Genomic DNA, 22,098 nt, shown 5'->3' with positions numbered 1-22,098 from the left:
TTGAGTTTATTGTCATATAGTTTTGAATTTATATATCCAGCTAGATCAAGAAGTTTATAAAATAGATTTGTTCTTTTTTTAGACATATAAAAATATCCACATTTGTGCAGCTGTGTCTGTAATGTGCTGTAGATCAAAAACATTTAGCAATTTTATGAATAAATCCGTTTAAATATCGCTGAACACATCAAAAAATAATTCTGACTTCAACTGTTTTAAACTAGATTTTGTAACTCTAATAGTTGAGAAAAATAACAAATAGCCTATGCAGATAATTTTGCATTCATTTGAAGCGTTACACATGTACATATTTTCATATTTACACTAGTCTCAGATAACAACTTACTCTAAGCCATTATCTGTCAATTCACAAAGTGTGTGAGTAGTTAAAAATTAATATACTGATTATAACTCTGATCAAAGTCAAAATCTCCTTTCAAGGACAGTATAATATGGCCTATATCAAACACATTTTAACCAGTTAAAACCTCTGGATCTTGCTCTGATTTGGACCAGTGGTTAAAACATGGCCTGACTGATAACTGATAAGAAAAAAACATGTTAGTGTTTAAACAGTTTAAATACATCAACCATCTAGTACATAGGAATAACATCTGCTTCTTATTTGTATAATAATCTTCAACGCTGCATAGCAACTATACATGACAGGAAATTTAAATGAGAATTTGTGAAACAAATCTGTTAACGGCTGGGGTGCATTACGAAATGGGTTACATCATCAGTCAACAGCTCACAACTTGACTTAAGAGGTTAAACAATGAAAAGAAGCCTCCTTAACCACCTAATGGGCTGTGAGAGATGTTTCATCTTTAAAAGAAAAAGAAATGACAGGGGCCAGAAAAAAAAGATGATCCCCAAAAAGAATACTATACTCAACAAAATAACCAGAATCTCTCTCTATTTACAAAAAAAATATTAAGCTTAAACATTATAGAGTTGTGCATTTACATCAGTAACTCCAGCCCAAATCTACAAAAAATAAATGAAGACAAAGTTTGCAAATGGCACTCACTCTCAGGCCAATAATTAGCTATTGCCTCATTGAATGTGGAGAAAAGAGGCTGCTCATCCAACTAAATCAGGCTAAATGATGGCCATTGGTCAGGACTCTTGATGAAGACTGAAGAATAAAACCTTGTCAGAGAACACAATGTAGAGCACAGGAGAAAAACATTACACATACAGGCATAGACAACAGATATCAGGGTTTAATGTGTCTTTTCACATAACTCTGTGGAACATGATGTTATTTTGATTACCACAGGGTGCTGTAATTGGATTGAGAAATACTAAATAATAGTGTCAGCTAAAACCCATATCAATTTATGATTTCACCGTGTGATCCTGCCAAGGGGAGAAGTATCGTTTACAAAATATACGCATTCAACAATTATTTGATTCTACTTTCCCCTTCTAGAGTTTTCCATATTCTTTCTCATATCTTGTACATGCAGTAGAAATCCCAGCAGGTGCCTCTTTATCTCAAATGTAACAAAGCTTAATGGATCACATTTTCATCGGGTATGGCTTACCTTTATTTTCAAAGAAGCTTAAAGGGACAGTTCACCCAAAACTAAAACTTCTGTCCTCATTTACTCACCCTTCACTTGTCACAAACCAGTTTCTTTCTTCAGTTGATGACACAAAAGAAGTTATTCCATCGACTTCCATAGCATTTGTTCCATAGTAAGTTTCTAACATTTTTCTAAATATCTGCTTTTGTGTACAGAAGAAAAAAGAAAACTGATAAATGTTTGGAAACACTTAAGGGGAAGTAAATGGTGAGTAAATTTGAATTTTGGATGAACCATTTCTTTAACAACCTAACTGTGAAACACTTTGGGCTCTATTTGAATGATCTAGGCGCAAAGTCTAAAGATCATGGCGCAAAAAGCATTAAGGGCATGTCGAAATCCACTTTTGCTATTTTAAGGATGGAAAAATGCAGTATGCACTGCGGTGCTTGGTCTAACAGGGTTGTGCTTATTCTCTTAATGAGTTATGGGTGTATTTTGAGCATAGCGTGCAGTAAACCAATCAGCAACCAACCAACCTTTACTTTCTTTTTGTCGTTCTTTCGTGGATTAAGGAAACGGTGTTGTACGCACTCCACTGAAGACATCCATTAGTCTACATATTTAATTACATTTGTAAGCGCAAAGATTTGTTTCAATACTATATATGAATTCAGTTCTAATTACTAGCAAATGAATAAATGAACAATAATAATGAAGTGTGAATAATGAGTTATATCCACATACGCGTCCTATGCCTGATATGGTCCAAAACCTGACCGGTGGACAATTTCTAAGCTTGCTTATAACAAATGCATATAATAAATAATAATAACGATAATAACATTATACAAAAACAAATTGTCATGAATAAACTGAAAAAAGCAGCCCGAGATGGAGACATTTGAGATATTTTTGTGGAAAATAATAATTCTTGTAATATTTTAAATCTTAATTTTTTTTAATATGTAAAGATATGTGGTATTGCTGTACATCTTGTGTGTATTAAGCAATGTGTACAACTAACAGGTTCTGTGCTGGACTTTAGACATATTTTCAGCTGGTCAAAATAGCAACACATCGACAATGCACAGTAACACACCTCCTTTGTAGACCGGCACACGCATGAGTCCCCAAAGCAGCACAAATGAATTTGCTATTTGAACATTGTGATGCAAAATGAGAAAATTAGGGTTGTGTTTGAAAATGACACACTGCACCAAACACGTCTGCGCCTTATTGCAGCGGGTGTATGATAGGGCCCTAAGTCTTTAAAAAAAAAGGAAAAGGACCAGTTAAAAAATGAAAGTTAAAACCAGTTTTAAAAAAATAGGGCAAAAGCTTCAAAATCCTTTCCAACATAAGTGTACATTTGAGCTGAAAAGCCAGGACGCGTTAAACAAAAATAAAGATAAAGTGTCTGGTTGGTTTAATGACATTAATTGTAAAAGACACAAAACTTTACTTACATATTCGGATATTACTTGCAAAAACACCTGTTAGCAATCAGAAGAAACATAAGAGACAACAAAGGCACCTTCGAAAGAGAGCTTGAAGAGGACAAGGACGACGTGCTGAAGTGGGTCAACTTTCTGCTGAGCATTAAAGAAAAAATGGTCCAGATGACACTTCTAACTAACTATACAATCGGAAACTGGGGGAAGATTGAGAGTGTTATCTTCAGATAATTTTTGTTTTTTGCCAGCTAGGAGCTATGGCCTTGTAGATCAAGACCCCTGGGAGACTGCCCAAATGCTGATTCGCTTTTAATCAATTGTATCACCCTACAAAGTAATTACCAAGCTCTAGAGAACAAAAAGAAGTTTCTACTTTGTATTAACAGATACTCAAATATATTAAACTCAAGTATATCAAACATAAAATATTGCTGTGTATTTATTCAAACGGATTTCTTCTCGTTATCAGAACATTTTGAGATATATTTAATTATATCAAACTTTTGATATAGTCTAATATTGATAGCTTAAAACATTAAAGACACACCTGGATTCAAAGGCTTGAATACTGTATAAAAGGTTGGGACATACAAACCAGCAGCCCTCTTAAACAGGCTGTAAACTGTAAGTCTTAGGCCCTTTATTCTCAGTGGATTTTGTATTTGCCATGTTTTTGTTTTATTGATCGTTTTCACTGAATTTAATTTATTAATCAAAGTGTATTTTTAATAATTGTCTTCCTGGAGTGGACATTGACTTCATTTGCAGAACCCATATAGATGCCTTGTGGTACAGTATGAATCTAATTATTCCTTGAAAGACATAACAACAGATGGTTCTAAACAAAACTATGAAATATAGTGAAGAGAGGATCCTATTTAATTATGGTATTAAATGACAGCTTCCAGCATAAGTATCTTGGATAATTTGATGTCTAGTTTAAGCTTGCCAGATTATCAGAGCAGCTAAAACATTTTTTTAAATGGTAATGGCTGTTTTTTTTTTTGTCTGTAATTATTTAAGAAACTGTTACAGATAGAAGGTGTTTACAGTCAGAAGGTGTTACAGCTCACACACCACAAAGCATTACTGCTGAAAATCAAATTTTGAAAATTGGTTAAATTTGCCAATAACCACAGTGACGACCCAAAATGCTAATATGAGAGTAAAATTGTGCTTTTCAGACCTGGTGGTCATCAAAAGTTCATCAAAGGACCCCTCTAGATACTGAGTTCAAGCATCAGTTCACTGAAAAGTCTTGCAATAAAAACATGGCATCTTTTGCCATAGTGTGTTTGACCCAAAACTCAGTTTACTGCATAATGGTGAGATCAGATCTCTGTGTGGAGCACTGGCTACCTCACAGAATATAATTGTGTAAACATAATAGGGAAAGTTACCTGACTGAAAACATTTTTTTGGGCTGGCGATTTAATTATAGATGCACATTGGTTGCATTATGCTATCCCTTGGAAACTTCATTGATTTTTCTTAAGGTTAGTCCATTAATTAATTAGTGGTTGCCACAGAGGGATGAACCGCCAACTTATCCAGCATGTTTTACACTGCAGATGCCAATCCAGCTGCAACCCAGAACTGGGAAATACCTTGGATTTCTCCTCTTTAATGAAATTAGGTCGAATGTCAAGTGGCTCTAAATCAGGTTACAAAAACTGCCTTCATTACTGAATTTGTAAGCTAGTTTAGGTTATACAAAAATAAAATAAGCATAAAAACCCACTGGCATGTTCAATCCCTAAAAACAATTCGACTTCGGAAGATAATCAGCCTGTCAAATGTTTAGCAACCATAAAGTAAAAACACATAACTAAAACTAAACCTATATTAAAAACAAACTTTGAAGATGCGTGATTAAACGATGCTAGCAGGTTTAACGACATCCTTACATGTCACTCATTTTCTTATTAGTTAGCTATTTCTGTCTTAATTAACCATAACTAGGCTAGCATGTTTACATCTTACATCACAGCGCGGTTCATAGCTGTTCCGACCTGTCAGCGGCTTCACAGCATCCCGATCCAAACACCTTCGTCTCTCACCGGTGTTCTAGAAAACACCCCAAGGGCAAACCCGACCGTTATAATGATGTACAGCGCGTTACAGGTACAGAACATCCTGATCAGCGTTAACCATAGAGAGGTGGCATGACTCCCACACAAACACGATTTTTCTCAAATCCAGGGGGATGAACGAATGTATTGTGCATGACATTTCAACATTATATGTAAAATCCACTCTAATTTCTAGTTTCCACTCAGCGGTAACGTTAGGCTATCCTGTTTCAGTCTCCGTGAAAGCTTACCTGTCTCTTTGTGCCTACATCAATGTGCAGGTTACCAGGTACGTCTTTGCAGAGCTCGTGTTTCGCACCAGTCTTTCACGTCTACAAACTATTAGTCCTTTTAAAACAGAAAAAAATCATTATAAATATATTTGACCCATTTCCTCATTAACTCTCCTTCCGTGATTTTCACAAAATGAATCCTCTTAAAGTAGGTGGTCTACACTAAACTCGTATTCCTAGTTTAAACGTGAGCTATCCCTTACCTCAGTAATTTCCCTGTTTCTTCAATGACAGCAGTGAGACTGATGTTTCTGTTTCCTGTGTGTACCTTCCTCTGCAAACTGCTTTCTTCCGCCACAGCTCAAAAGAGGAAGAGAGACAGCTCATCCATATTATACTCACCCAAAATAACTAAAATCGATATATTCTCCAGTACACTGCTTAAACATACTGTACATTAGTATCAACACTAGCTTAAATCTACAAAAATATAAAGAGATTTTAAATGTCACTCTCGGGCCAATAATTAGCAATTGCCTCATTGAATGAGGAGAAAGGATGCTGCTCATCCAACTCTACCCAGCTGAATGTTGGCCAGGGGTCAGGATTCATGACGCAGGCCGCAGAATAAAACACTCAGAGAACACAATGCTTGCTTTCCATGCAGGAACAAAAGATTAGAAATACAGGTACAGACAACGTGTATCAGTGTCTCAGTGTTTTCAGCTAACAAAGTGGAACATGGTGTTATTTTAATTGCCACAGGTAGATGTAATTGGATTGTGAAACACAAAATAATACTCTCAGCTAAAATCGAGGACTATCTGTAACAAAAACACATGCGTTCAACAATAATTTGATTTAGGGCTTCGCGGAAAAACGTTATTATGTATAATCATAAAAAGAATTTACGTCAATAACAATGATAAGACTGTTTTACTCTATATTGAGCCAAGAGCCAATCACAAAGAAGAAATGTGCAACAACATGAATCTAAAAGTGTGTTGATATTCGAGATGTAGTGAATTTTCGTCCACCGAAAATTTATCGGATGAAAAAATGTTGTGCCATTTAATGGACCCTCTCATTTTTGTGGCTTCAGTCATTGTTGGGGTACTCTTCTAAATCTGGAATCATTAACAACTGATATCGAAATATATATCGTTATTGTTCAATATGGACAATAATTAGAGATTGCACTTTTGCCATATCACCCAGCCCTAACTTGATTCTACTTCTTTCCTGTAGTGTTTTCCATATTCATTCTCCTCTCCTATCCACACACCCCAGAAGGGGCCTTTGCTACTGCTCAAATGTATGAAGCTTGATAGTTCAAATTACCTCTATTTTAAGTCATGGCCTGTCATCTGCAAGCGAATCCACATGCATGCAGAAACTAGCTCCTTGCATTTCGTGCTGTTTGAAAAGTGAATAAAGAAAGGCTGAGCAGCAAATTATTTTTTAAAAAATATTTTAATGCACCATTAATAAAGGGTCCAACGCATTAATACAAGAGAAATATTGCAAATAATATTAAAACTTTAAATCAAAAGGAAAAAAAACAACAAAAACAAATAACTGAATGATAGGTATGTACAATTATTTTCTTGCAATGGGAAGTAGGAAAAGGATGAACATATTTACAGACTAGAACCAGTGTGTTTCTACGAGAAACAAACACCTCTACAATATTTACATGTAAGCCTTTTTAACTTTTTTGTCCTTTTCAGGGTTTTTTTTTTCACGGTTACACTTTTGTGGATCAGTTTTTACTGAAAGACTGCAATAAATCTACATATTTTACAACTCTTCCTCGCAAAGGAACAGAATGCTGGCAAGGCCCTCTGATAAAAGGGAAAAAAAACAGAGCAAATAGGTAATGTCACATCAACATATGGCAGAGCAGAGAGAAGTGGAGAAAGAAAGAGAGAGAGTCAGTAATACGAAAGGACAGAAAAGAAAGAACAGACACGACCACCCATTCTAGTGAGTTTTCACACAAGCACTTCTCTCAGGAGATCTGGGACATCTATTTTAAAATATGCACAATATTTCTGTATCCTACACATTTCTTCTAACTTACGTGGAAATACATTGTACGAAAGGGAGTTATTAGTCCCCAAGTCGACACTTCAACTTAAAACAAATGCCCCATTGCTCCACGATTCCTCAGTGGTCCATAAAAACATCAATGGCAAAAGAAACCCGATGAATAATTCCAATCTTACGCTAAAATATCATGTGCATATAGTTCAGCACACTCAAAACGACGGCCTCAACTACCCTTGCTCTTCTTGAATTGCTAAAAACTATCGATGAAGTGGGTATTGCATAACGCAAGGGGTGTGTTTAAAAAAATAGTAGGTTCTTGATAACCTCTATGATAACGGTGCGTTACAGTGTACTGGCATTGTAACAACTAATTGATGAAAAATGTACAAATAAAACAGTAATGCACAACGTAACGACTTACAACACTGAACCATATAAGGTGTAGACTACGTCATACTGGAAGGGGGGAAATTTATCAATAATATCGGTTCAGCTGCGAAGAAGTTTTGTAGAGAAACATGTGCCAAAACAGCCCCATATTAAAAAAATATACAGAGGTGCTTCAGATACAATGATGACAGGACAGGGACAGATCTGACCTAAATGAAGGCATCAGAACGAGGATAATAAATAATAATAAAGTATGATTACTCTCTCTCAACAGGGGTGCTGCAATATGATGTTAAATTCATGTTGTTAAGCATGTCTTTAAAACTGCCCTTGAAACAAGGCCCAGCACTTTAAGGTGGTTGCTGTGCACAAATGAGAAGAATATGTGCGTGTGTGTGTGTGTTTGGTTGGTAGACAGCTGCAGTTCAAAGCATAGAGCGTGGCAAAAACAACATGCAGCTGCAACAGGTGGAGCAAAATTAGATAAGGGCCTGGTCTGGAGGACAAATAAACAACAAAACTATAGGTGGGAGTCGAGGTGCTGCGGCAGTGCTGAGATCCCATTGACTCTGGGCTGAACATCAGTGTCTGTATAGAAGCCCTATCACACACACTACCTACATTGTTGTGCGCTCGGAGGAAAGTAGCTTGTGGGCCAGGACAGTTGATTGGCGAGAAGTGTATCAGGAGTAGGACACTTTTAGTTGAGGGTTCCTCTGCAGCTCTCTGTACCACATAGACATGGGATTTTGTTCTCTTCGATGGGGAACTTGTAATCGTATGTGATCTCCTCATTTACACCAATAGGCTGCTTGGAGTATATCACGATCTTCTTCTGGGACTCGATGGTGATCACTTTGGCGTAGCAGTTGGGCTATGAGAGAGAACAACAAGTTGTGAATAAGAAGAATACATTTTTTTATTGTTATGTTGCTCTTTTATAGGGGATCTGAGAAATGTTGAATGTTTCATCTCTTTCCTGCATAGCGCGATGGGGAATGATTTCATTCCATGAGCTTATGTCTAGTTGCTTGGGGGGGAATTGCCATTGTGATGCCAATACAAATTCCATTCACAGATGCAGCAGAAACAATACATGGATTTATTTGGCTTCTAGAAGGTATGTGAAGCACTAAATCAGTTAATCCTGAAGCTACAGGGCAGCTGAAATGACAAGGGGACATTTACTACCAATATCTGGAAAAGCAGATAAAATTTAGAATCATTTAATTTCGCAGAAGAACTCAAAAGTAGATGGCCCAGAATAATCCAGTGTGAAAGGAGAGATAGAATGAGATTAGGCATGAGACGATAACCGTTTTCAATATATACAGCGGTTTGAAAAAGTCAAGGTTTTAAAACCTCAAGATTTTCAGCAATACCGTTCCTACGGTGTTTTTGAAACAAATGAAAACAGCAGAAGTCTATAATTCATTTAGCCTGACATGTTTACGGTTCCAAAATATTTTAAATGTTTCTTAACATAAAAATATTGTGCTCAAAAGAGAAAAAAAAGTTTTAGTTTTTTTACCCAGACATTCAAAAATAACTTATTCTAGAGCAGTAATCACGTGAAATCTGAAAAAAAAAATTTTATCCAAGGTTATCATACCATCAGAATCCTATACCAGCCCATGCCTAAATATGATGTGCAGTTATATGCTATGATAGTGATATTTATAAAGATAATAATGGAGTTCATTAGTGCTGGTGCAACATTTACAAATGAATAGTACACAAACAATAATATGACATCATTCTGAGGCATTGTGTAATTTGGTTTATAGCTACTCATTGACAGATTACATGGCATACAGTCAACAAGTGAGGTATAATTAAACATCTGAGCTTTCATGAAATACTTTAAATGAACTCAGAGCGGTTATAGCTGGTGCTGTTTAAACTGAACTAGAAATGTATTGATTGATGAAGAGGATCAGCACACGACTGGAACAGAATATGACATATTTTCATGAAGTATAATTTATGCATACATTTCAATGCTGAATCAAAACAGCCTTTCTCCACCACTGTTCCCATTATGTATTAAAATTGTATTAAGTTTAGGATTCTATAGAGGGACAAAGTACACAGCTTAAGCACTCAAGTAAAAGTACAGATATCCTTATAAAATCTTAATCCAGTAGCAGTACAGAGTCAAAGAGCAAAAGCACTTGATTTTTTTATTTACTTGGGTACTAAAATAAAAGTATTTACTGATGAGCGTTTTTTTAGCAAGAGCGTTAAATTACCAAAACTTGTATATGAACTCTCAGAGCAATTATGGCTAGGGATGGGCATCATTAGGGTTTTTAACGGTATTACTACTTATATCGATACCACTTATTGGTTCGGTATTTTAACAGGTCTCTTATCTTTACTTTTTGTAGTTTTAATTTTTATGAAAAATCAAACAAACAAACTGAACAGAATTAACAACTCTGTTTTAATATTACGTTTTGAATGTAAAACAAAACAAAACCAGTAATTGTAAAATAAATAAATACATTTTTCCTGCAAAAGAATGTATAATGGTTTGACGGAAAATGACTGTATTTTTAACCATTCTTTTAGAGAAAAATCAACATATCCCTGCAGTTGAAAATACCCTTTTGAGTTGAAAATGCAGTTAAATGAGATGATGTTTATGATTTTTCATCCACGCATTCATATAAATGAGTTAACATTGTTTTGGGAGTTAACCGTGTTTTAAATACAGTTTTGGAGCATCGTGCAATGTAAAAATAAGCTTTCTTTACTAAGCATAGTTTATTATTAGCCTATTCATAGGCTATATTTAAGGCTATATAAGCTTATAAAAGCATTTTTATCTGAAACATGAAACATGAGCATTTCACATGTGAGATTGGTAACTGTGCAGACGAAGTTGGTCAGTTAAATTATGCTATTGTAAGACTGGAGACTCACTCTGAACGAATCATTTGAATATAAAAATGTGACCCGATCTGGCAAATTGAGTCAGAAGTGGCACCGTTCAGGCCAATATTGTGAAAGAACTACGACAAAAATTCATAAAACAGACATTGCAAAATAACCTCGCAAAGTTTTACAGTTCAGATCATTTAATAAAGGTATTTAAATTACTATAAAAGTCATTTAAGGCATAAACTATTGACTTCAAGGTCTAGAAAATTTTGAAATGAACATTGCTTTTCTTAACTCATGTCATTTTCTCTAAATGTTATATAAAACCAATCAAAAAACTTAGAAATGTATTTTGTCCAAACATACATAAACACTGATCATTTGTTAAAGGGAATCTGTTTCAATCCTCCTGTCAGAAATAGCAGTGCTCTGTGTAAACAGGCTAGCAAATCGCTTCAGAAAGATTCAATATTTTGTAGGGTAGTCTAATGTAGTGTGGATGAGAATCACATGAATGATCAAAATGTTGGACAGGCTGTGTCTGATGCTGGAAAGGTTAATAAGGCCATGTGTTGTTGTGAAGCAGTGCGTGTGGAAACGCTTAGCATAAATTGAGATGACAAGTTAGCCAAAACACATGACTTTAACTGGAAAAGGTTGTAAACTTGACGGAGAGCCGTGTTGTTTATCATTTGATGAAGATGTTGTTTACGAGTTATGTCTGTTTATGGCCTCTCTCACCGAATACGAGATTTATTTTAACCCAATATTTAACAGTTGGAATCTCTGTTATGAATACTTTAACGCTGTTAAAAATGTAGCAACTCTGTTTAATCTTTCTGATTTTAGTAAATCTTTGTAAAGGTGGCTTTAAAAATATTTAAATAAATGCATATAAATAATTTGAGGTTCAGTCTGTTTTATAGCATTTGTATATCTAAAAAATAAAAAAATTAAGTTGTAAAATAAATAGTTTATGCCTTTAAATGCAAAGATTTTGAAGGACATCAGCAAAAACCTTTTCCTTGTGATTTTCATTTGGAAAAAGAGGGCAGACAACTTCTTCAAAACAATTGAAGGTATGAATTTGAATAGGATATCTTTTTAAAGTCTCCTCTTTCCCTTCATTTTAATACCAAAAATAACAATTGTAAAAAAAAAATGTGGGTCTCTGAGTCATTATGCTGGATCAGGTCACAAATCTCCTCCAGTCTAATGCAATCCTCATATTGAGTTTATATAAACATTAATTAGCATAACAGCTATTCACACTGGGAGGGTCAGCAACATGTTTATCACTCGAGTCATGTGGTATTTGAGATATCAGAGTGTCATTAGAAGGGAACTTACTGTGCAGCAGTGGTTAATAAACCGAGCCAAGTTACCACACTTTGTGGCATCAATGATAGTGTCATGGTCGACACGGAATAGATAACTGCTCCCGATGCCTTCCTGGGCATATCGCTTCTCCCGATTATCAGCCACCATCTACACATGGATCAACAAACACAATCCATTAGCACCGATGCATCAACAATCATGTATTACTCATAAGGAACCAACAAACATCTTAGAATATCTATTGGTTACACATCTGCTTGACTGCTCACCTGTCTGATGCTCTGTCCCACATATTCAATAACCATCTCGTCAGCAGCAATGGGCTCCATAGCAAACAAACCCCATTCGTGAATACGGCTGCGGCCAAACCTCAACTTCTTCTTGCGGAACTGCAGGCAGAGCATTACAAACACGTATTATAAACAAAGACCATGCAAATATTTACAGGGCTGACCATGTTTACAAGCACATTGGGAACCTTTCCTGAACATTAACTGGAATTTGTCTATATGCAGACTAACTGATCCCAAATCAACCTATTTTAAGACCTAGAATAAAAACATGCATGTTTTACTTAAAACTTTAATGTGCACAATGACAAAATGCACAAGGAAATGCTCAAGGAAATAGCATTTATCTGTAAAAATACAGTAAGAACATGCCATATTACACGCCATGCCTACATCACAGTTTCTCATTTAAAACCTTTAGTTATAGCTGTTTTTTTATAGCAGGTTATAATTGCAATAAAATGTAGGTGAATTATGAAAGAGCAAAATTTTCTGTAACCGTAGCAGAGCTGCGAGTAATTCGTTTAAGCATTTAAGGCAGGGGTCACCAAACTTGCTCCTGGAGAGCCAGTGTCCTGCAGATTTTAGCTTTAACCCTAATCAAACACACCTGAACAAGCTAATAAAGGTCTTACTTGTATACTTGAAACATCCAGGCAGGTGTGTTGAGGCAAGTTGGAGCTAAACCCTGGAGGGACACTGGCCCTCCAGGACCGAGATTGGTGACCCCTGATTTAAGGTGACATGCTGACTGACTGACAGGGCTGCACGATTCGGGAGGCCAGCAAACAAGACGTTGCTTTCAGTTATTATGAACACAATTTCCATAATTATACTTTACTTATAGTTAAGTGTCTATGGTTCTGCATACAATTACTTTATCTTGCCAGAGTTTCTAATTCAATCAATCTAATTTATCTAGGTCAACTTTTTTAATAACTTTCCTCACCGTTTGTGGAGTAACATGACACCGCTCTGTTAAGGCTGAATTACACTTGTTATATTATTATGATATTATACTTCTGCCAAGGGGACGTGTTCAGTCCGGCACAGCCTTCGCATACCCGCGCATCTCGCCAAAAAATTTACTTAAACGTCACATAGGCGCATATCGCAAGCTTTGTGACTGAACGGTTTGGTAGCGATGCGACGGTGGGTGGCGCAGAAAGCCACATTTTAGGCAATGTGTGTCTTCATTTCAGTTTAATTTCAGCATTGGTAATGTGTGTTTATTTTTAAATGATGCACCCTTCATTTAGAAATCTCTCACTTGTAATATGTGAGCATATTTACTGTACAAAACTTGTCAGTGAGCTATGAGGGCAAAAACACTAAATAAATAAAATAATTGTTCATCATTCGTAATCAAGTTAAAATTTTGATTTTAGGCCAAATCGGCCAGCCCTAGCTCCTGGTCAACTATAATTCAGACTTAACATTGCATGTCATTAACGATCCACACATTGCAATATTGATGCTAAAATGGGCAGCACTACTCACAAGTGTTCACTATTGCTTTGTCTATCATTACAGATGATTTGAACTATACTCAGTAATTGTGTATCCTAAATCTTTTTATTTCCAGATTTACTTACACTACAATCCACCACACCTGTTCAAACACTATTCTTATGGTGGGAGTTAAAACAGCACAGAAAAATCGCCCATTACTTCTAAATCATTTTGATGGAAACATCTTGATTACATTATAAATGAACTACAAAATACCAAAATCAAGGCAGTGTGTGACCCCTTTATACAACTACATAATGAACACTGATTAGCAGCACACTAAACTTCACAGTGGAGCATTCCTATCCATATTTTTCCTCTACCCAATTTTTTCATCTGCTCCTAGAAACCACTTCAATCACACAGAGCTGCGATAAATACACTAGTAAATGGCGGTGTTACATTGGAAATCAGATACATTTAGCAAACTGATTAAAATCTTGCTTTACAGTGAAACATATAAACAAAAAGACCCACAGGATAGCCTTTGTGTGACAAACCGCCAAACATCTGCTGTATAACAAATCCCCTAAACACACGTCCACCTATTCTAAACATGGAGTGAATTATTCATTCTTTCTAAAAAATTGCATGCCATCAAAGGGATAGTTCAGCCAAAAATGTACTTTTATCTTACTATTTACTCACCCTTAAGTTCTGAAGCTTTATCTGAACACAAAATAAGCTATTTTGAAATATGCTGGGAGCTAGTTGCCAATGTAGAACAAAAAAAAACCCCAAATATTATTGAAGTGCATCTAATTTTGTGTTTAACAGAAGAAAGAAACTCATAAGTGAAGGCGAGTAAAAAATGAAAGAACTTTCATTTTCTGTGAACTATCCCTTTAAGACGGCTCTAAGATAAGAACGGTCTTTAAAGGAACGTCTTTTAACTTTAATCATGTGAACCCAATCTCAAACGGTTAACAAAGCACAGCACTACAACACCCACCCATAACCACTGATAAGCTCAGCCAGGCAGGGTCAATGGCACAGGAGTCACAAACTATACAACACTGTGTGTAGGGTATAGATTAATCTAAAAAGAGCACAAAGACCTGCTGGTGAATGTACCCACAGATGCCAACAACCCTGCAGGCATGATGACATCAAATTTTAAACAAAACAAATCAAGGAACTACAGCACTGAATAAAATCTAAAGCGAGCTCTTTAACCTGAAGGAGACGTGAGGTCACTGCAATCAAAGTGTTGATAACATAAGGGACAAGGCTGTGTCAACAGACTGAAGAGACTTACCTTGAGCTGGTTCAGTTTTAACAGGTCTGAGTCCATCACTGCTGGAGTGCCGATAGCACTGAGGAGACGCCGCTGCTCTGAGCGCCTTTCAGACAGCACACGATTTGAGCCCTGTGAGAGAGACGTCAACAGATGGATACAAACTACTGACCCAAACTATGTGCTGAGAGTCACTTGACGGCAAATAATCACCCTGTTAAAATTATTTAAGTAGCACAACTATAATATGTACATTTAAATCTGACATGTCTTGACAATAAAATTAAACCTGAATAAAGGCCCGTTCACACCCAGCATGAGAACTACAAATGCCCCGTTTATCCGAGTGGTACAGTTTGGTACACTTTTGTGGCTGTTTCCACTGTCAAAAGGCGTACCGAACCGTACCATACCATACCATACCACTTTTTTGGCACCTTTTCGAAAAGAACCAAACACGAGAAAGGGTACCTAGTGGTGGAGCTACACGCGCAGCTGAACGCTGATTAGTTAATGAGATGAGTCACGAGCTCGTGTGGAGCTAGCCAGAATGAAAACAAAGGAACCGCCATGTTTATATACAGAGCCAAGAGATTACACTAAAATATAATAACGAGCCATGGATGACCCGAGCTCAAACAACCCTTGTCGTTGTCTTGATGTACAGACACAAAGCCAAGAGGAACAAAATCTGCCAGGTGCTGTTGTTGTTAAACGAGTGCGAGCGGTTTCCGCTTTCTTCCGGGAGCTCGAGATCGCGTCTATATTTGATATAACGAACTTCTTGGGCTGATGATAATAAGGTGTGCATGATTATTGAAGTGTCTTCGTCATCTGATCCATTCAGAAAGAAAAGATTAAACGCAAGAGTGAAGCGCGAACAAAGGAGAAGCCCGACAACACATAGAAGCAAACTGTTTTAGCAACCTGAATCACGAACAAACTGCCATGTTTATCATCGCCTTTTGGACCATTATGAACTCAGAATGACAGAATTACTCTCTAACAGTTTAAATGTGCTGGTGATGATTAAAGACACAGATGAAAGGTTTGCACTGACTGTGGGCTGTGTTGCGTGTTGTTTATGAACCTAAATAAGGACTTTTATGTATGCTTTGTGTAGTTTTCTTTAGTTGGTAACATATCCGAGACTGTAAGGGGCTGTATGTGTTCATATGTTGCATTTATTTTGTTTATTTTATACAATTTGCAAACGTTACAGTAGGCTATTTCGCGCTGTCATTGATCTGCAGTTATGATCAAATCATGTTCAAAGAAAGGTTAGTAATAAACATTTATAAACAAGTATTTATGTGTATAAAACATTTGTTTTATGAAAACTTCTGCTCATATGATGGGTGAACGACCTGTACGGCTTTACTGTAAACATTTATTCGAGCGAGAATGACGTCGACTGAAACTCTGTCGTACACCACACCCACCAAAAGGGTACCCTTGGTAGTGGAAACGCAAGCCTCATAAAGGTGACTCGTACCGACCCGTACTGTACCATTCAGTGAAATGAGCCAAAATATATGTATAACAAAAAAAATATGTGCATCCATAATTTTGAATGATGGGAATCTGTTTATTTCATTTTATGATTTTTATTTGGCATTACCCCCTGTAACCAGCTGATGTCCTCAGTCTGCTACAAGCGCATCTGACAGGTGAATCTTTATTTAAAATATATGAATCTAATCTAATTAAATTAGCAATCATAGTGAGTGTGGTCATGTTAAAAACTGTTTTCCCCAGCATTTTTAAAGGATGCAACACAATCACACTGAAACTAACACTGGACACTTGAGGTGCTTTTATTTTTATACTTCAATTTGCTAGCCTGGCTTGCATAAATTCCATGTAATTTTATCATTCTTTCCCAAGCAAAGCAATTGTTTTCTAGAGAGACATTATCTTTAAACAATCTTTAAACAAAAGAGTTTAACATCAAGTTGTGATTCTCCACAGTGGCGTCTGTAGCTTAAAAATGCCTGTAGCCTTTTTATTTCAATGGATTCTGACTAGTAGTCAGTGTTTTATCATGTATGTCTCCTTTGGTGCAGTACGGTATGGTTTAGTACGTCACCTTCATCAGGCTTTTGACTCCACTGCCAAATGGTAACCAACAGTACCCTTTTGGTAGGCAGGGTGTTTGACAGAAAGTTCGACATCATTCTTGCTTGAAGTTCAGATATCATATGAGACACTTCTTACTAAACAAATACTTTAAATACATAAATAATTATGTATGAATAAATGTTTATAACTAACCTTTGTATGAACAGGATTTGATTATAGCTGCAGATCAATGATAATGCAAAATGACCTAACGTCTGTGATTACATAAAATAAATAAAACATTGTTGACACAAAGATATTTAAAGTCTCTAAAATGTTTCCTGTTACAAATAAAAATACCCAAAACATACATTTAGGCCTTATTTGGGTTTATAAACCACTCAAAACATATACAGTGAGTACAAACCTCTCATCTTTATTCTTTACCAGCACAGGTAACGTTAACATCTTGTTAGAAAGTAATTCCATCATTCCAGTTTCATAATAGTCAAAAAGGTGATGATAAAAATTAAACATGACAGTTTGTTCAAGTTTTAGGTTGCTGAAAAAATATTTTACGATATTAAACGATATTGTTTCTCCAAATCTTAATCATTATAGCTGTGGTCTGTACTCTGCTGTTGTTTTACATTCAGAACGACTTTTAGAATGATGTCTTTATTGTTATCTTTATAGTTTTTGTGCTTTGGTGTGAACGGGACATCATTAATAACTTTAATGTATATTTGAGCTGAAAAAGGAAAAGAAAAGCTGAACCTACTGCAGTATCGTAGTCCCCAATTTCCCGCAATGTCACCGGCTGGTCAAGTTCAAGGTAGACGTCCTTCTCCTTGCGGCTGATGGCATAGTAGCCTTCACTACGAGCACAGCCGGTGACGTGCTCTCTGAGCTGCCCATCTGCTGTCTTCTTCTTCCGCCGGGGGTTCGGGATGTTGGTGAGTGCAGGAAAAAGGTTAAGGAATATACCTTGGAAATAAAATCAACCGTGACAGCAATACGTCTTGACTTTAAGCCATTTACACTTACACTTTAACCAAAATCTATTTTAATGACTGTTGGCTTATGTATGGGCACTAAAAGCTTTTGATGTGGTTTGCATTTCTGTTTTTAAGCAGTGGTAAGGATATTAGTATGAGGGACCCAGTGTGTGTCATTGAGCCAGTCCGTGCCATGATCATCCTGCAGCAGTTTCTCATAGGTGCTCTTTAGGAGTCTCATATCTTCCTGGTCCAGGCCAGAGTTCCAGATGTCATACAAGATGGTCATCTGCTCAAACTCGCTGCGGTTCTTGTAAGAGGGACGGGGTATAGGCAGAGATTCAGGCGTGTGTTTGGGTCGCCTCTGGGTCGAGGGAGTCAGGCCAGCTTCCTGCAGGAAAAGGCGTTCGCTTTTTCTAACCTCTTCTTTTTCAAACTCCAGCGATCGCTCCAGACCGAAGTCAGAGTCTCCAGAGTCAGAGGTGGAGCTGGAAAGCTCACCAGATTCTAACTGCTCCACATCCACATCTTCTTCAAATTCCTGACAGCACAGTATGTAATTAAAATATTAGGAAACAGACTACATGCACACAATGACTAAAAAGGGGGTATTTTGACACTATTTTGGCACACTTAGTTTTACAATGCAGAACTATGAAAAACAGTTCTGTGGGTTTGTTGGAAAAACTGTTACATCGCAACAGCCTGAAACTCGCAAAAGGCGCAACCATGGTGAAATTAAGTGTGAAGTGGCGGTCAACTAAAACCACGGAAGTTTTTTTTTTTTGCAAACTATGAGTGATGTTGCAATGTTCCTTATACAAGGATCACCGTTTGGGAGACCACTTGAAACTAGACTTTCAAGTTATTTAAATGATTTTATATACATTATATACATTTAATATCTTTAAGGGGACAATACAATACCTTTCAAAAGGCTCAACACTTGTTCATTAAATTGATTTAACATTTTACAAAGACTTATATTTCAATGCTTTGTTAAAAAAACTGCATATATATATATATATATATATATATATATATATATATATATATATATATATATATATATATATATATATATATATGTATGTATGTATATACATTATACACACACACACGCATATATATTGCTTTAAGAATTGGTATATATATATATATATATATATATATATATATATATATATATATATATATACACCAATTCTTAAAGCAAAAATTAATTAGTGTAATTAGGCAAGTCATTGCACAAGTAGTTTCTTCTACAGACAATCAAATATATATATATATATATATATATTTTTCTAGCCGAAATAAAACAAATAAACCTTTCTCCTGAAGAAAAAATTTGATAGGAAATACTGTAAAAAAATTCCTCTGTTAAGCATGATTTGGGAAATATTTAAATATAAAACAACAAAATTCACAGGAGGGCAAATAATTTTGACTTCAACTGATATTAGTTTTAAATAATTGTGATTACAATTATTACCCAAATAATCACGATTAAGATTTTTCTCATGATTGAGCAGCCCTATAATTTAGAATGGCCGCTAAGCGATGTTACAAAATTGTAAATGGCCCTTCATAGAAAAAAGGTTTCCCAGCCTGGTCTATACTAAGAAAAATGACAAAAGCACAAACCTCTAACTTCCGTTTCTTCTGTTTCTTGACCTGCTTCTCTTTCTGTTTCTTTGAAGTCTGTAGTTCCTCATTCTCTTTGTCCTTCCTACTTCTCTTCTTGTTTTTACCTTTCCCCCTCTCCTCCAATTCCACCTCTTTGCTGATCGAGCCGGTCCTCTTGTATGGTGAGCTAAGGGTCTTGGTCTGCGTTTCCGCCGCCTCCCTGCCATCACACAGCAGGTCCAGATCCCCATATAGCTCTGGAGCCTCAGCCCTGGCAGCAAGAGCTTCTCCGATGACCTCTTCAGGAGCTTCCTGAACCCCGTGCTGATTGAGATCTGCAGGAAGCAGGACGGTGGAGTCTTGTTTCGTCTTCTTCTGTGGAGGCGTAATGTGTTGAGGTGCAGGAGTTTTAGAATAGTTGTGCTCCTGCATGACGAATAGACCCTCTGGATCCAGTAGTGGTTGGCGTGGGTGCGGGGCAAAGAAGTCTCCCTCTTCTTCCTCCAGCTTGTGCTCCTCTGCCTCGTCAGAGGTCTCAGTTTCTTCTGAGTCAATATCGGCCTCCGGGTCCATCTTGAGCGCCACATCGGCCAGAACAGAGAGGTCAGGCTTGGGGGCAGAGGCAAGCTGCAGCAGGCTGGACACTCCCAGCTGTTCCCTGAGTTTCAACCGCTGCTCCAGCTCCTCTTCATCCTCGTCCTCTTCCTCCAGAGCAGGATGAAGATGAGAAGCTGATGCCGACTGGCTGAGTGTCCGAGGGCGACCACGTGCACGGCCCTTTTGTGTTGTTGGCAATGGGACGGGATCCTCGTAGGCCATTTTGACCATGGAGGCATGGTCGAGAGGGAGATTTTGGACCGTGAGGCAGACAGGCGCAGGGGGTGTTCGGGGAGAGTCTTTGCCACGTTTGGTTGAGTTTTTGGGAGGGGGAGTTTGTGGGGATGGAGGGGGACCTGGACTCTTTTTGGGCTCATCAGGCCGCAGGGAACGCACAGGTGGAGGGACGGTAAGAATGGCTGAAGGGGAAGCAGGGGAGGTCAGGGCACTGCTTTCACTGGGACGAGAGGCAAACGGAAGGAGCATCGGGACGGGCTTAGAGGAGGCAGAAGGAGCTGCTGGTGTGGGTGTGCTTACAGGAGACACGGATGGAGGAACATCTGAAGCTTGTGAAACAGGAGAGGGAGATGGAGAGGAAGCAGTAGATGACTGAACGGATGGCTTGACCTCGCTTTCTTCCATTGAGAAAGAAACGGTCTTGCGCCGTTTCTTGAGTGGGGGAAGGAGGAGAATGGGTGAAGAAGGACGAGGGTACGGAGAAGATGGAGGCACAGGTGTGGCTGATTTCTCTTCTTCTGGAAGTCAAAAAATGTATCAAATTAACACAAAAATTTAACACTTTTGAAAATAAGAAAAAATGCCATCATTTCCTCACCCTCATGTCATTCAACTTCAGTATAACTTTCCGCAAGTGATGATATTTTACAAAATACTGGCGATAAACGATTGCTTTTTCAATTGACTTTCATAGCACAACCAAAATACAGTTAATGAGAAAGAAAACTAGTGCCAGTTCATAAACTCATTTGCTTTCCGCAAAGGAAATATTAGAAGGTAAGAAACAACATGAGGGTGAAGAAATACTAAACTTTTTCTTTGTGAAGCTAACCTTGTTTGTCCTCTGGAGTGGTCACTGATGGTTGGTCTAAACTTGCTTTGTCCCTGTAAAACAAATTGGAAATGATTTAACTTTAATGAATCTGTTCATTGACATAACTTTCTTTATGGCCTCATAGAGGGACACACCTTTCATCCTTTTCTGTGTCTACCGCTGCCACACTGTCCATCGTAGACTCATCCATTGTGTCCAATGACTCGCTCTCTGCAGCCTGCTCACCTTCCTCTTCATCTTCCTCATCAGAGGAAGAGGACGACGCTGAGGAGGATGATGAGCTCTCAGAAGAGGAGGAAGAAACACTCTCGTCATCACTGTCTGCACTAAGGGCTTCATCTGAAAGACATGAGCAACACAGAAAACAGTTAGAAACCAAAATAAGCATCTAAATGATAAACAGATAAAGTCAAATAAGATGTGCATAGCAACGACTAACAGACCAAAACAAAGAGCAGTATGCAAGACAAACAACAATTTCATACCTTCTGACTCATCCACTTTGTCACTGTCTTCATCCTCCTAAAAAACAAGTCACCAGTCACAATAATGTAAAAAACATGTATGGACTCATCTGCTGGGAGCTATATGCAACTGAAAGAGAAGAGCTGCATAGCAATCCTCCACAGCAACTGAAAGAGAAATGCTGCCATCTAGCCATTATACAATGAAACAACAACCAAGAACATTATATAGCAAAAAATATTATTAATCATTTTAACAACTTTGTCACTGCAGT

General features: G+C 37.3%; 2 protein-coding genes across 6 annotated transcripts in view; both read right to left on the bottom strand.

Moving 5' to 3' along the window:
* tbc1d10b (TBC1 domain family, member 10b) overlaps positions 1-22,098 on the bottom strand; it is a 442,453-nt gene that overhangs the window by 47,280 nt on the left and 373,075 nt on the right. The window lies entirely within an intron of this gene.
* The window catches only part of setd1a (SET domain containing 1A, histone lysine methyltransferase), a 29,321-nt gene continuing 14,309 nt past the window's right edge, over positions 7,087-22,098 (bottom strand). For 2 of the 4 annotated variants that reach the window (XM_087244726.1, XM_087244725.1), the window contains exons 12-21: positions 21,845-21,881; positions 21,494-21,698; positions 21,357-21,409; positions 19,709-21,042; positions 18,215-18,605; positions 17,848-18,026; positions 15,027-15,137; positions 12,236-12,355; positions 11,976-12,113; positions 7,087-8,613 (exon numbers count right to left, since the gene is read on the bottom strand). In XM_087244726.1, the coding sequence (XP_087100852.1) occupies positions 8,440-8,613; positions 11,976-12,113; positions 12,236-12,355; positions 15,027-15,137; positions 17,848-18,026; positions 18,215-18,605; positions 19,709-21,042; positions 21,357-21,409; positions 21,494-21,698; positions 21,845-21,881 (2,742 nt within the window). In that variant the 3' untranslated portion in view covers positions 7,087-8,439. The remainder of the gene's footprint in view (positions 8,614-11,975; positions 12,114-12,235; positions 12,356-15,026; positions 15,138-17,847; positions 18,027-18,214; positions 18,606-19,708; positions 21,043-21,356; positions 21,410-21,493; positions 21,699-21,844; positions 21,882-22,098) is intronic. The other 2 variants (XM_087244728.1, XM_087244727.1) reach the window with 1 other exon arrangement.

Source organism: Danio rerio, chromosome 3, assembly GCF_052040795.2.
Source record: "Danio rerio strain M-AB ecotype USA chromosome 3, GRCz13ab, whole genome shotgun sequence".
NCBI lineage: Eukaryota > Metazoa > Chordata > Actinopteri > Cypriniformes > Danionidae > Danio > Danio rerio.
This window is presented reverse-complemented; position numbering and strand designations above follow the sequence as displayed.